At 43.6% G+C, this 13,005-nt stretch overlaps 1 protein-coding gene across 3 annotated transcripts in view; it reads right to left on the minus strand.

Moving 5' to 3' along the window:
- The window catches only part of DDR2 (discoidin domain receptor tyrosine kinase 2), a 141,537-nt gene that overhangs the window by 35,359 nt on the left and 93,173 nt on the right, over positions 1–13,005 (minus strand). For all 3 annotated transcript variants that reach the window (XM_069967409.1, XM_069967410.1, XM_069967408.1), the window contains 5 exons: positions 8,504–8,605; positions 7,242–7,344; positions 4,976–5,207; positions 4,084–4,231; positions 1,686–1,791 (listed from right to left, as the gene is read on the minus strand). In XM_069967409.1, the coding sequence (XP_069823510.1) occupies positions 1,686–1,791; positions 4,084–4,231; positions 4,976–5,207; positions 7,242–7,344; positions 8,504–8,579 (665 nt within the window). In that variant the 5' untranslated portion in view covers positions 8,580–8,605. The remainder of the gene's footprint in view (positions 1–1,685; positions 1,792–4,083; positions 4,232–4,975; positions 5,208–7,241; positions 7,345–8,503; positions 8,606–13,005) is intronic.

Raw genomic sequence — 13,005 nt, forward strand, 5'->3', positions numbered from 1 at the left:
GTTTGTGGGGTCTCTGGAGACTCCTCCAACAGTTGATGTCAGTAGGAATAGGATTTGGGCGTGATGGAATTTCTCTGCCTGACCCCTTAGTTTTTGAAGAGATAAGCTGCCATCAGAGCTATCTTAACCCTCCCCTTAAGGCCCTATTACACGGAATGATTACCGTTCATAAACTCTCTCCAACGACCGCTCGTTAATGATCACTAAACGTTTTTTTTTTGCGAACGATAACACATACCGTGAACAATATATGTTGTGTAACGATTATTTTGCGGTCGTTGCATGGTCGTTTAAAACGTTCGCCAGGGTGATCATAACCATACGCCGAAAAAAAAAAGTAGGTATGTTTCTAATTTTACGAACCGATTAGCAAATTATCTCTCAAAGATCAACAATTTTTTTCAACATGCTGAAAAACAATTTTAAACGACAATATAAGGATTTCGCCTTTGACGTTCCCTCGTTTACACCAATTCCACGAAGCGATTATCGTTAACGAGCGGTCATTGGAGCAAGTTTGTGAACGATAATCGTTCCGTGGAATAGGGCCTTTAGGGAACACAGAAACAGAGGACGGGAGAGATAACTCTTGGACAAATGATCCTTCGGCCGACATTTATTGTAGGTGTCTGGCCACCTTTAGGCAAAAACATTTCGTTCTTGAAGTTGATATGTTGGAAGCAGAAGGATCTTAGTTACTTTGACTAGGGCCGAAGTGTGGTCGCTAAAAAGTGTACCCTTAAAATGGCAGGTCTTTTAGGGTGGTTCCTCTATGCACTGGTTAACCAATGAATAAAAATCCTGGGTTCCCAAAGGCTCGCTGATGAGAGAGAGGAGCAAAGGCTAGTCTGTCAGGTCTGACCCCCACTGAAGAGCTGTGACAACACAAACTCCTGAGAAAGTTACTGTTGACTATGAAAGAAAATAGTCAGAACTAGAGATGATCGAACAGCGGAAAATCTTAGGTTCTATCGAACTCGAACCTTGCCTAACCTTCCACATTTGATTCCTGATGCCTTCACGGTCCGTGGGAAAGGAGGAGACAGCCCGGGTCCTGCCTGGAATTCTGGGATACAGCCTATTACCTATTACCTAGGCTGAATCACGGAATTCAGGACCCAACTACACTGCAGATATTGTTCAGGAAAGAGGAACAAGACAAAGACATTAAGATGCTGACCAAATTACCAGATGTCAATCATCTATGGATAAAAAAGTCCAATCCATGGAGGCCGCACGTCACATCTTACAGGATTTTGGTGCCAGATATCACAGGACGCCTTCAGAAGTCTTGTGGAGTTTGTCTCAACAGGTGTCAAAAGTTTTGATCGGTCCGGGTGTTCACACCCGTACCAATCAGGAGATAGAGCCAGGAGAAGAACACGCTAAGCGCGGTCCTCTCCCGCCTTTGTGTCCGGTGATCAGTCAGACTGATCAGTCGGGCTCCATACAGCTCCATTATAAGTCTGACTGACCAAGTGACACAGCTGAGAGAGTACCGCGCTTAGTACTGTCTTCTCCGGGCTCTATCTCCTGGTCGGTACCGGTGTGAACACTCAGACCCGCACCAATCAAAACTTTTGACATGTCTCTATGACATGTAAAAAGTTTTGGGAAACGATAGGTACACTTTAATGACATAAGAGGGATCTATATCATATCAGGCAGTCAAAAATAAAACTCACCTGTAGCCAACTGCCCCGTCATAAATGGTATCATTGAGGTTAACAATCTGTCCATCGGGTAAAAGGAATTGTTGGCCAGATGGAGAATTATAAGACACCAATCCATCTAAAGAGAAAGTTAATAACACAAAAAATTAATAATAATTTCTTTAAGCTTAGTGATATATAAAGTTGTATAAAATAAAATGGGATTTATTTTAAAATTAATGTAGATAAAAACTAACTCTTCGATGAGGCTCCATAGGCTCTTCTTTTGCAAAAGTATTGATCTGTCTGGTCATTGAATCTGTCTGGTCGTTAATCGTTAACTACATTTCAACCGAACGATTATCGTTTAGATTCGAACGATTTAACGATAATCGTCTGGTGGAATGGGGCCCTTACTCCCTGGCTCTCAACGATCTCTCTTGCTTCACTGGACAGACCCTATAATAAGGGCCCTATTCCACGGCACGATTATTGTTCGGATAATGATTAAATCGTTCAGAACAAAGCAATAATCGTTCGGTTGAATAGCAGTTAATGATTAAACGACGAACAAGAAATTGTTGATCACTTAATGAGACCTGGACCTATTTTAATCTTTGCTCATTCGCAAATCGTTCGCATGGAATAAGACGTCGGTCGGTCGTTCGCAGTAGCGAGGAACGCAATAGCGACAACAAGACGACTCCAAGAACGATCATAAGTAACGATCATCGTTCCGTGTAAATGGGTGAATGATTTCAGGTTGTTTACAATAGCGGTCGTTTGAGATCGTTTATCGTTAACGATTATGCAAATATGCAAACAATAATCGTTCCATGGAATAGGGCCCTAAGTCTATGGGGCCTTCCAGTAAAGTACATCACCACACATTACCCTTTGTTCGAATGATCAGTGGGGGTCTCAGCACTGCATCCCTCACCTATCAAACCTTTTGACAAGCCAAAGTTTTTTCTAAATGACAGGAACATACAGCCATTCCTGTTCTTCGTTCACACTGATATATCCACTACTCAAATACTCAAATAATTTTATTATGGCATCTATAACACTAACCACCTGTGCCCATTGCCAAGAGAACTGGGTCAGGTATTATATTGTTTTTCTAAATTAATTTAGCAGATAATCCCGGCCCATGTCTAAGATGAAGAAGAGTGCAGTGCATGGAGCAGTGACGGTCCATAGCATTACATTACATAAACTAGATTTAAACTACTGGCTGTGGCCCAAAAACAGCATCAAAAACGGCACCATAATGGTGTAAGTGCATCTTGTACAAGTCTTCTATGAAAAAAGCTGGAACCTGTGTTTATAAAGCAGTAAAATTACCCGTATTATTTAATTTCAAGGATCACTACATTCAGCCTTTGTTTGAGATGGAAAAGACATGGCATTCTGCATTTAATGAGCAGAAATATAACACTGTTTTGGCAGGCTGGCTATGCCAGTACTGCGTCTTAGATTAAAAAAACATGCAAAACTGTGTGTAGAGAGCAGGGAAATTACTTATTTTCTGCCTGTCCATCTAAGTAGTGGCTGAAAGGGATAATTACAGAAATATACACCTCTATACCCTACCTATCACCTTCCCCAAATTAAAGAAAATACAATAAAACTAAATTATTTTGAAGGTTAAAAAAAAAAAAAAAAAGAGTTCTACCCTGCTACATTCTGCCTGCATATGAAGTACCCAGAGTATTTTTAAAGAGTCCTAATTATTAGGGGGGGAAAAAAACTTTGAGATGTTACAGGGACATGTTGAATATTTTAATCAGTCACGGTCTGAGTGTTCAGGCCCCCATTGATTTCTAAAAGAAGTTGGGAGATGCGTACAGTTATGTGCTTCACTCCACTGAGATCTCTATCTCTGCATTAGATACTTCTGAAACATGTCTCAGCGTCATGTCAAAAGTTTTGATCAGTCAAAACCCATACCCCCCTACTTCCATTGCTTTGTGTATCAAGTCCCCGCTGATCTCTATTCCTGGTCCCATCTGCACTTGCATAAAATGCCAGCGCAGCAGTGACACACCTCAGCGAGTGATTGACTGAGTGGAAGTATTTTTAAGATGGGTAAAAGATCAGTGAGGACTGATTGAGCGGTGGAATGGCTGTGGTGGGGGTGATCCGTTGTGCCGTGATATAAAAAATAACCCTGTTCGGGTTTGGCAACATTCTCCGACTCCAAATGCTCGCCATTACACTTTGGGGGGCTGGAGAAGTTATATGCCACTCTAAGAAGTCTTGGAAAGTATGGATAAAGCCATAGGCTATATCAATGTTTTCCTGGCAGCCCTAGGGCAGCACCCAACTTCTCAAATATAGAGCGTTCGGGTTCAGACAACATTGCCGAACCTAAGCAGTTCAGCAAGTCCACTCAACGTTAGTGAAGATTAATGCCGTAAACTCTTACCTAGCCAAGCACAGCCGTAGAGCTCCACCCGTAAGCACACATTCATAGAATGGTCAGTCACCGGTATGAAACGCAAAAACCTGGCAATTATAGGAGGCTCCAGGTCCTTTAACACTATGTCATAAGGGTTGACATTTCCTTCTAGGACCTGAAAGAATAGCATTTATATCAGAAGGGTTTGTCATGTAGCAACAATAATCTGTGGAGTATGAAGGTTTATTAATGAGAATGGCAATGCCTGGGGAGACACTGAGCCTTTAGTCACTATAGAAGCACTGTGGCAACAATGCAAGGTCCTGTAATGAAATAAAGCTGATCAGCGCACCATTATTTGAAGTTCCCCTCATAACCCTAGAGTCTTGTTACAATGACCTGTTAAAGTTGGGTTACCACATGTGATTGGTTTAACAGGCATTTCCTGTGTGTAGAGAAGAAAGCTGCTAAGTGTGGAGCTGGCACCTTCTGGACAGACTCAGTGAGGGATCAGGGTAAGTGAGTATACCTTTTTATGCCAGCCTAAACCCATAGAGAGTTATGCAATCTTAAAGAAGTTTTTCTATTTAAGTAGAGGACTGATACCAAATGGGGTTATTTCTGCAGGAAGCAACTTAACCAGCACGACTGCAATACTTTTTTAAATTTCATTTTGGGATTGTATTTATCATACTGCACTATCCCTTTATGCACACCCCTTTACATAGAGAACAGGAAGAGGCTCCCACTGGTTTACTTTTCTCCAGGGGCCTCCACCATCCTAGATCTATTCCTGTATAGGTCACAATCTTTGTTCATAATTGATATTCAAAAATAATGCAATGATATAGTTTTCAAAAAGTGCAGCCTTAGCATAATTTTTCATTTTCTTGCTAATGTTTATATATTATACTCATACCTGGCTTCCATGACGATTTCGCCAGGAGATCCAACGTGTGCCATCTCGACTGTAGTTTATTTTAAACATCTGGGCAAACTCATTCCCGTGTCCTCCGGCGTGTCTACCTTGAGTGCCTACCAATGTTATGAAGTGGAGGACTCGCAGATCAATCTGAAGAAACTCAGTCAGTTCTTCTGGGTCTACTGGCATCTCAGGACACCAAGCTCCATCTCCTTCTTCTAAATCCAGCCTGAGAGAAAATAATGAGTAATATTATTATCATCCTCATTATTATTTATTTATCACCTATTATTACCTATTCTATTACCGATTATTACCTACTTCAAATCCAAAATTGACACTATCCGTTCTGACATCACCTCCCAGCCCCAAAGCCCCCTAGATCCCATTTCCTGTCCCACCTTCTCTTCACTCTCTGCTTTTGATCCAGTGACAGAGGAAGACGTCCCCAAGCTCCTCTCCTCCTCCTCTCGTCCCACTACCTGCCCTAGTGACCCTATTCCCTCACACCTCTTCCAGTCCCTCTCTCCTGCTGTCACAACTCATCTCACTAAAATATTCAACTTTTCCCTCTCCTCTGGTATCTTTCCCTCCTCATTCACTCTATTATAACCCCACTACTGACAAACCTTCTCTAGACCCATCCTGTGCATCCAACTATCGTCCTGTATCTAATCTGCCTTGGACCACCAGCTCCTCCTCCATGCTCAACTCTCTTGATCTTAAGGACTCTGTTCTCCCTTGTTTTTCTTCCTAACTCTCTGTATGCTCCTTCAGTGTATCCTTCTCTCGATCTACTTCTTCTCCCTTACCTCTTTCTGTAGGTGTCCTGGGTCCCCTCCTCTTCTCCCTATACACAGCCCCCATCGGGCAGACCATCAGCAGGTTTGGCCTTCAATATCATCTCTACGCCGATCACACCCAGCTATATACCTCTTCCCATGACATCACCCCTGCATTCCTACAAAACACTAGTGACTGTCTATCCGGTGTCTCTAACACTATGAACTCTCTCTTTCTCAAACATAATCTCTCTAAAACCAAACTTCTTGTATTCCCTTACTCCCTATATTCAAGCTCTTACACGCTCCTGTCATCTACATCTCAAAAACATATCCAGAATCCACCTATTTCTCTGACACACTGACACAGCTCAGACTCTCAGACAGCTCAGACTCTGACCTTCGTCCTGATCCATTCTCGTCTTGACTACTGTAACTCCCTACTGTAACTCTTCCTTTCTCCAAGCTCTCCCCTCTCCAGTCTATCCTAAATGCAGCAGCCAGACTCATCTTCCTGTCCAGCCGTTACACTGACTCCTCACCCATAAAGCTCTCCACAACACTGCCCCTCTATACATCTCCTCCCTCATCTCCACCTACCATCCTTCCTGTGCTCTGCGTTCCGCTAATGACCTTATACCAACATCTTTTATAATCAGAACCTCATACTCCCGCCTCCAAGACTTCTCTCGTGCTGCACCAGTTCTCTGGAACGCCCTACCAAAAGACCTCAGACTTATCTTCAACTCACACAGTTTCAAACGTATCCTGAAGACTCTTCAGCCATGCTTATAACATTATCATCTAACATTCTAATATCTCACCTTCCTTTCTGCTATCCCTTCTCCATCTACTCTATATCCTCCTTGGTGCCATGTACTTTCTACCTGAACCGAGACAATGGCGTTTGACTGGCTCGCCCAATCATCTATAGGCACTTTGCGACTATGTATAATGACTGGAACATTGGCAAAATAAAGCACTTACTGCCTCTTGTGCCACTCCCAGTCATCCTAGTCTGTAAGCTCTTGTGAGCAGGTCTCTGTTTGTATCATTTTTATTTTAATTTATTTATTGTATATTGTATTATTACCTGTATTGTACTTATATATTTTTTAAAAAGCCCTGCGGAATCTGTTGGCGCTACTCCAAAAAAATAATATTATAATTATTTGATTAACAGTGGCTTAAAATGTTGTATGCAGCCCTAAGGCTGCCTGGAAATGTGGATACAGCCATAGTCCATAGGCTGTATCCATGTTTTCCAGGACTTCAGTCACCGGTAATCAAATCCAGAGCATTCTGCACACATGTAGTATTTTTCAAAGTTTAAATTGTGTCTTTTTGGACACTCCAATGCACTTACATCTGTGCACATTTCTATTATATATTTAAATGTGCAAAAATTAAATGTACACTACACAAATGTAACCCTGGTCAGACAGACAAATGTTGACTTGTGACTTCTATAATGTAGTTACCTCCCATACTTGGCTGCAGTGGATTCTGACCACTGACTGGATGCAGTGATGTCTTCATCTGGAATTTGTCTTCCCGTCATACCCAATGGGTATCGGCAGACAGCTGGAAATACAGACACATTTTTGCACGCTTACTGATGATACCCTTTTGCAGTTTAGGAATTTCATATTAACAAAGTCCCCCCTCTGAGGATCCCCATTGATGAGCCATCTATTTATTACCTGGCTACCAAAATTAAAGTGACTCTGTACCCACAATCTGACCCCCCAAACCGCTTGTCCTGTCAGATAGCTGCTTTTAATCCAAGATCTGTCTTGGGGTCCATTCAGCAGGGGATGCAGTAATTGTCCTAAAGAACAACTTTTAAACTTGCACCCCTGTGTCAAATTGGTGTGGCCTACAGTGTCTGTGCCCTAGGCCTGCGTTGCCCCTCAGTCCCTCCTTCCCACCCTCCTCATTATTAGGAATTCCCCAGGCAGGATTTCTCCTAATCATCACCTGTCTGAACACTGCACATGGGCCTTAACGATCCAGCACATGTGCAGTGTTCAGACAAGTGATGATTAGGAAAAATCCTGCCCAGGGGCATTCCTAATGATGAGGGGGGTGGGGAGGAGGGACCGAGAGGTGTCGCAGGCCTAGGGCATAGATTCTCCTGTTTGGCACGGGGCTGCAAGTTAAAAAGTTGTTTTTTAGGACAATAACTGCATTACCTGCCGAATGGACCCCAGGACAGATCTTGAATTAAAAGCAGCTATCCGAAGGTACAAGTAGAAATTTCTAAACAAGTTCTTTATATGTAAATAAGGCTTATAAAAAAGAATACATATACTGAGGATACAAACCCTTCCTAGGGACCAGGTTTTCATAAAAAAATTTTTTATAATAATCTTTGATTTGGGATATTTTAGAGATCAGAGTAGATTTATTATTCTGTGTAGTGTGATATTATTTTTTGCAAACCAGGATTGGTATGAGATGTTTCCCATGTGTGTCTGTATAGGTAATGAAATTGCTATGGTCGTATTACAGACAAATTGTGGCACGTGAGCTGATGCCTTCCAAGTCCTGCAGGAAGTATCTGCATTATTCTTCCACATGGCAATCACATGAATAGGCATGTGCACATCTACTTGTATCAGTGGGATTTTAAGATGCGGTCTCCAGCAGTTGGAAACGTTTGGGGACTATAAAACTGTGTAAATAGCACTATTAGTATAGGCTGGAGTATGGACGGTGTTGCCAGCTCGGGTACACTCACCTGGGTTGACCTGTGATTCCACAGAGCTCAAGATTTGCAGAACTAATATGAATGTAATTTGTTTTTCAGCTGTCATCTTTTAGCAGATGAGTCCAGAAAAACCTGCAGAAACACAGAAAACATGAGTTTTTAGCATCATGTTATTAGTTGTCTTGGCAAGCAATGGTTGTGTTGAGACACTAGCAGAATGTTAATGAGCTGGGGAGATTCCACCTTCTTCTTTATGAATTCAGAGACTTCATATCATTGTCTATTACACTTAATGCAAGAAATGTCAGTCATTGAATACTTGCATTTATCCCTGAAACTTTATTTTCCAAACATCATTACATATTACCATGACTTTAGCCTATAGCACCAGGCGTATAAGGCTGTGTTCACATTATGATATTTGTATACATTGACCGTTCCCGCCTCCTATAAACTTACTTATCCTCTATCCCACCATACTTCTCATTCACATCACCTCCTTATCTCGACTTCTCACAGTTGGTGTCCCCCAAGGCTCTGTTTTAGGGCCTCCACTCTTCTCCATCCATATGTTTGAACTCAAGTAGATCATCTCGCTCCACCCCACCATCTATTCTATCATTCACAATCAATGTCTGTGCTCTCTCCCCTATCCCATAAGTCCACTGCCTTGGGGTCATCTTTGATTCACACTGCACATCCAGGTCCTGACCACCTCCTGCCTCCTCCACCTCAGAAACATTCCCTGAATCCTCTTCTTCCTCCAATCTGGCTCAGCAGAACTGCTGGTACATGCCCTCATCAACTCCCGCTTAAACTACTGCAACATCCCCCTCTCTGGCCTCCATTTAACACCCTTGCTCTCCTCCAATCCATCCTCAACTCTGCTGCCCAATTTATTCACCTATCCCCTTCTTCCTCCTCTGTGTCACCGTTTTGCTAACTCCTTCCCTGGCTACCTGCAGCCCAGCTAATTCAGTCTTTAACCGTGACCTACAAGGCCATCCACAACTTGATCTCCCAATACCACCCTGCATGTAATCTCTGATCCATTAAAGACCGCTACCTGGGCTCTCCTCTTGTCAGCTCCTCAGACAACCATCTCCAAGATGTTTCCCGAGCTTCGCCCAACTCACTACCCCTACATACCCCCTACATATCCAACTCTTTTTTTTTTTTATTCTTTATTTTCGAATCCAGGAAGGAGGAACAGCAACAACTTCTGTTTCTTCTATACAATAACAGTCTGTGCTGCCACATACATATAACAACAGGATGAAGAAAATAAACAAGTAATAAAACATAGTACTAGTAAATTTCTAGAAAAAAGTTCAGCACCAAACCTTTTACTCAATTAAGAGGTTCAGAAGGTCGTCGCCGGGCCCTCCCTCCCAGACACTGATTTTTAGAAAGAAATAGTTCCCTGGAAAGGGAACCTTGTAGCCCAACAGAGAGTGGGCGAACATGCAATAGATAAAAGAAGAAGAAAATAGCTAATGAGAATCTAGACTAAAGTAGTAAGAAAGAAGATATGCAGAAAAAGGAATAAGTAAGATATAGAGATGAGCGAACCTGGAGCATGCTCGAGTCCATCCGAACCCGAACTTTCGGCATTTGATTAGCGGTGGCTGCTGAAAGGGGTTGTCCACTTTATAGTAAAATAGGTCAGTACAAAGTATTAGTAAGTGTGCTCAATGTATATACTGACAGCAGCTCCCTGTGTACCTCATAGAGCTAATATCAGACTCCCCTTCACCAGGCTGGGCTGCCCTGCTCTGTATTGTTTCTGTCCATAAAATGGCCGACATGGAGGAGCATGTGACCAGGCCCCGCCCCCTGTGTCCTCCATAGACATATACAGGCTCAGTGGTGGACACTGGGGGGCGGGGCCTGGTCACATGCTCCTTCATGTCAGCAGTCTTATGGACCAAAACACCACAGAGCAGCCCAGCCTGGAGGAGGAGAATCTGATTTTAGCTCTATGCGGTACACAGGGAGCTGCTGTCTGTATATACAGTGAGTACACAGGGAGCTGCTGTCAGTATATACAGTGAGTACACAGGGAGCTGCTGTCAGTATATACAGTGAGTACGCCTACTAATACTGTACACTGAGCAATTTTACTATGAAGTGGCCAACCCCTTGAACTTGGATAAAGCCCTAAGGCTATGTGGAAAACATGGATATAGTCATTGGCCGTATCCATGTTTTCCAGATTTATCCAAGTTCAGCAGCCACCACTAATCAAATGCCGAACGTTCAGGTTCGGATCGACTCAAACCCGAACCTGGTTCGCTCATCTCTAGTAAGGTATAAGATCAACATGATTAAGAAAAAGGAAAGCCAGAAGAGGAAAAGAAGGGGGGGGGGGGGAGAGGAATGAAAAAAAGGGGGGGAGGGAGGAATGGTAGGGGGGTTTACGGGTAGTGATGGGGAGGGGAGCAAGTGTCAAATGATGTAATTAAGTGGTAGGCAATAGGCCAAACCAGAGGAGAGCCACCCTGGTATTTCCCTATTTATGTTCCAATACTCGCAACCGTGTGGGACTTAAGGGGCTATTTATCAGGGTGGTGTGGTGCTCTCCCCATCATGGAGGCACCCTGTGGCAACAGGCTAGAGATATCTGGCTATCCCGTGTTTTGAGTCTCCACGGACTCTTGTTTTGCATATTCAAATCAGAGGAGAGGTCAGATTTCCGAAGGGGCGACTCAAGATATTTAACCAGGAACAGTCCCAGTCTGCAATGCAATGTATTCCGGGGTGTCCTTAAATTCCATCCAAGCAAACCATGTGGCTCGGAATTTGGCGATGCCATCATGGAGGGAAGAAGACAGGTCCTCCATATACATCAATTTGTTCACCCTGGAAACCCACAATGAGATGGGGGGTGCAGTATCTTTTTTCCAACATAGCGGAGTGCAAACTCTGGCTGCCATAAACAGAAACCGTAGCAATGATTTCTTGTAGACTGTCGTGGGAATCGCACAGTGATGTAGAAGGAACAATGCAGGGGAAAGGTCAACGGTAACATTTGTTACTTTCTTAATTATTGTCCGGACCACTTCCCAGTAGGGTGCAAGCAACGGTCAAGACCAGAAAATATGTAGATGGGATCCCTCAGCAGATCCACACCACCAGCACACTGGATCCACATAAGGCCAAATAGCCAACGGGTGAGTATTTTGTATCCTGGGGGGGGAGATTAGTAGCGCATAAGTAAGGGAAAGTGACATATCCAACTCATAACTACTATCACAACCTTGTCAGAATGATGGCAGCTGTTTGTCCCTGACATTATTTACATTTTGTATGCTACCTTCTTACCATACGTACAGGCCCCTGTACAGCCCAGCCTCTCTCTGCTGCACATAGCACAGAGTAAACCCCGCCACCACTTCCTACAATTTGTCCCGATCTAACTTTAACTACAGACAGATTTCACTGGACAACAGGCCGTAAGCAGCAAATTACAGAGAGGTCAGGTAATAGGGGGGAGATTTTTCAATGATGTGCCCTGGTGTACGCCAGGGAGAATGTGCATATCCTTGCCATCTCCTTGGCGTACGCCAGCTGTAACCCCTACTCACCTGATGGGGGGAGCACGACAAGGTAGAGAGGGAGTGTAGCCTCCTCCAGCTCCAGATTTATTATGATTTCAGGTGAAGATTTATTCCACCAAGGCTGTGCCAGGTGCAGGGCCGGCCAGCTTTACTAAGAGGCGTAAATCTGGCCGTCAAAAGGGGCGGGGCTCTAATTAAGACTGGTGTACAAATAAATGTATGTTCACGCTGAGTAAATGTGGCGGAATTCGGCAGCGACTCCCACAGATTCCCGCCTACCTAAGTGTGCCATAGCCTGTCTAAGAGAGGGCTTGTATGCCTCAGTTCCAGCCACTCTCTGCGTAAAGAATAGACATGTCAGTTCTTTGCACAGAGAGCGGCGGGAGTGGAGGCACATTTACTCAGTGTGAACATACCCTTAGGGTCCATTTACACAGAAAGATTATCTGACAGATTATATGCCAAATATTTAAAGCCAAAGCCAGGAATGGATTTGAAAAGAGGAGAAATCTCAGTCTTTCCTTTATACCCTGATCTCTGTTTATAGTCTGTTCCTGGCTTTGGCTTCAAATCTTTGCCAGATAATCTGTCAGATAATCTTCCCGTGAAAATGGACCCTAAGGGGGACATTCATCAAGGCAAAATGGTGTACTTTTTGACGAAAAACGGCCAGATTCGAATAAATTTATTCGCAAATAGCCATTTTGCGAAAATGTATTCGCATCTGGCCATTTTTTGCCCAGTCGGGGAGGTGTGTGGAGGTGACGGAACGGGGGGCGCAGACTCTGGGTCGGCTTCATTTAACATTTTTTCACCCTGAGCTGGCGTAGGTTTCCTCGGCGCACACAGTGGTGCACACAGGATTTATGTAGAGGCAGTGCACCTCTACATGAATCTCCGTAATGTCGGCGCTGAGGGGACATTTGTAAGCCCAGCACTGAGAACGTCAGACTTAATAAATGTCCCCCTATG

The sequence above is a fragment of the Dendropsophus ebraccatus genome, chromosome 4 (assembly GCF_027789765.1).
Source record: "Dendropsophus ebraccatus isolate aDenEbr1 chromosome 4, aDenEbr1.pat, whole genome shotgun sequence".
Classification (NCBI taxonomy): domain Eukaryota; kingdom Metazoa; phylum Chordata; class Amphibia; order Anura; family Hylidae; genus Dendropsophus; species Dendropsophus ebraccatus.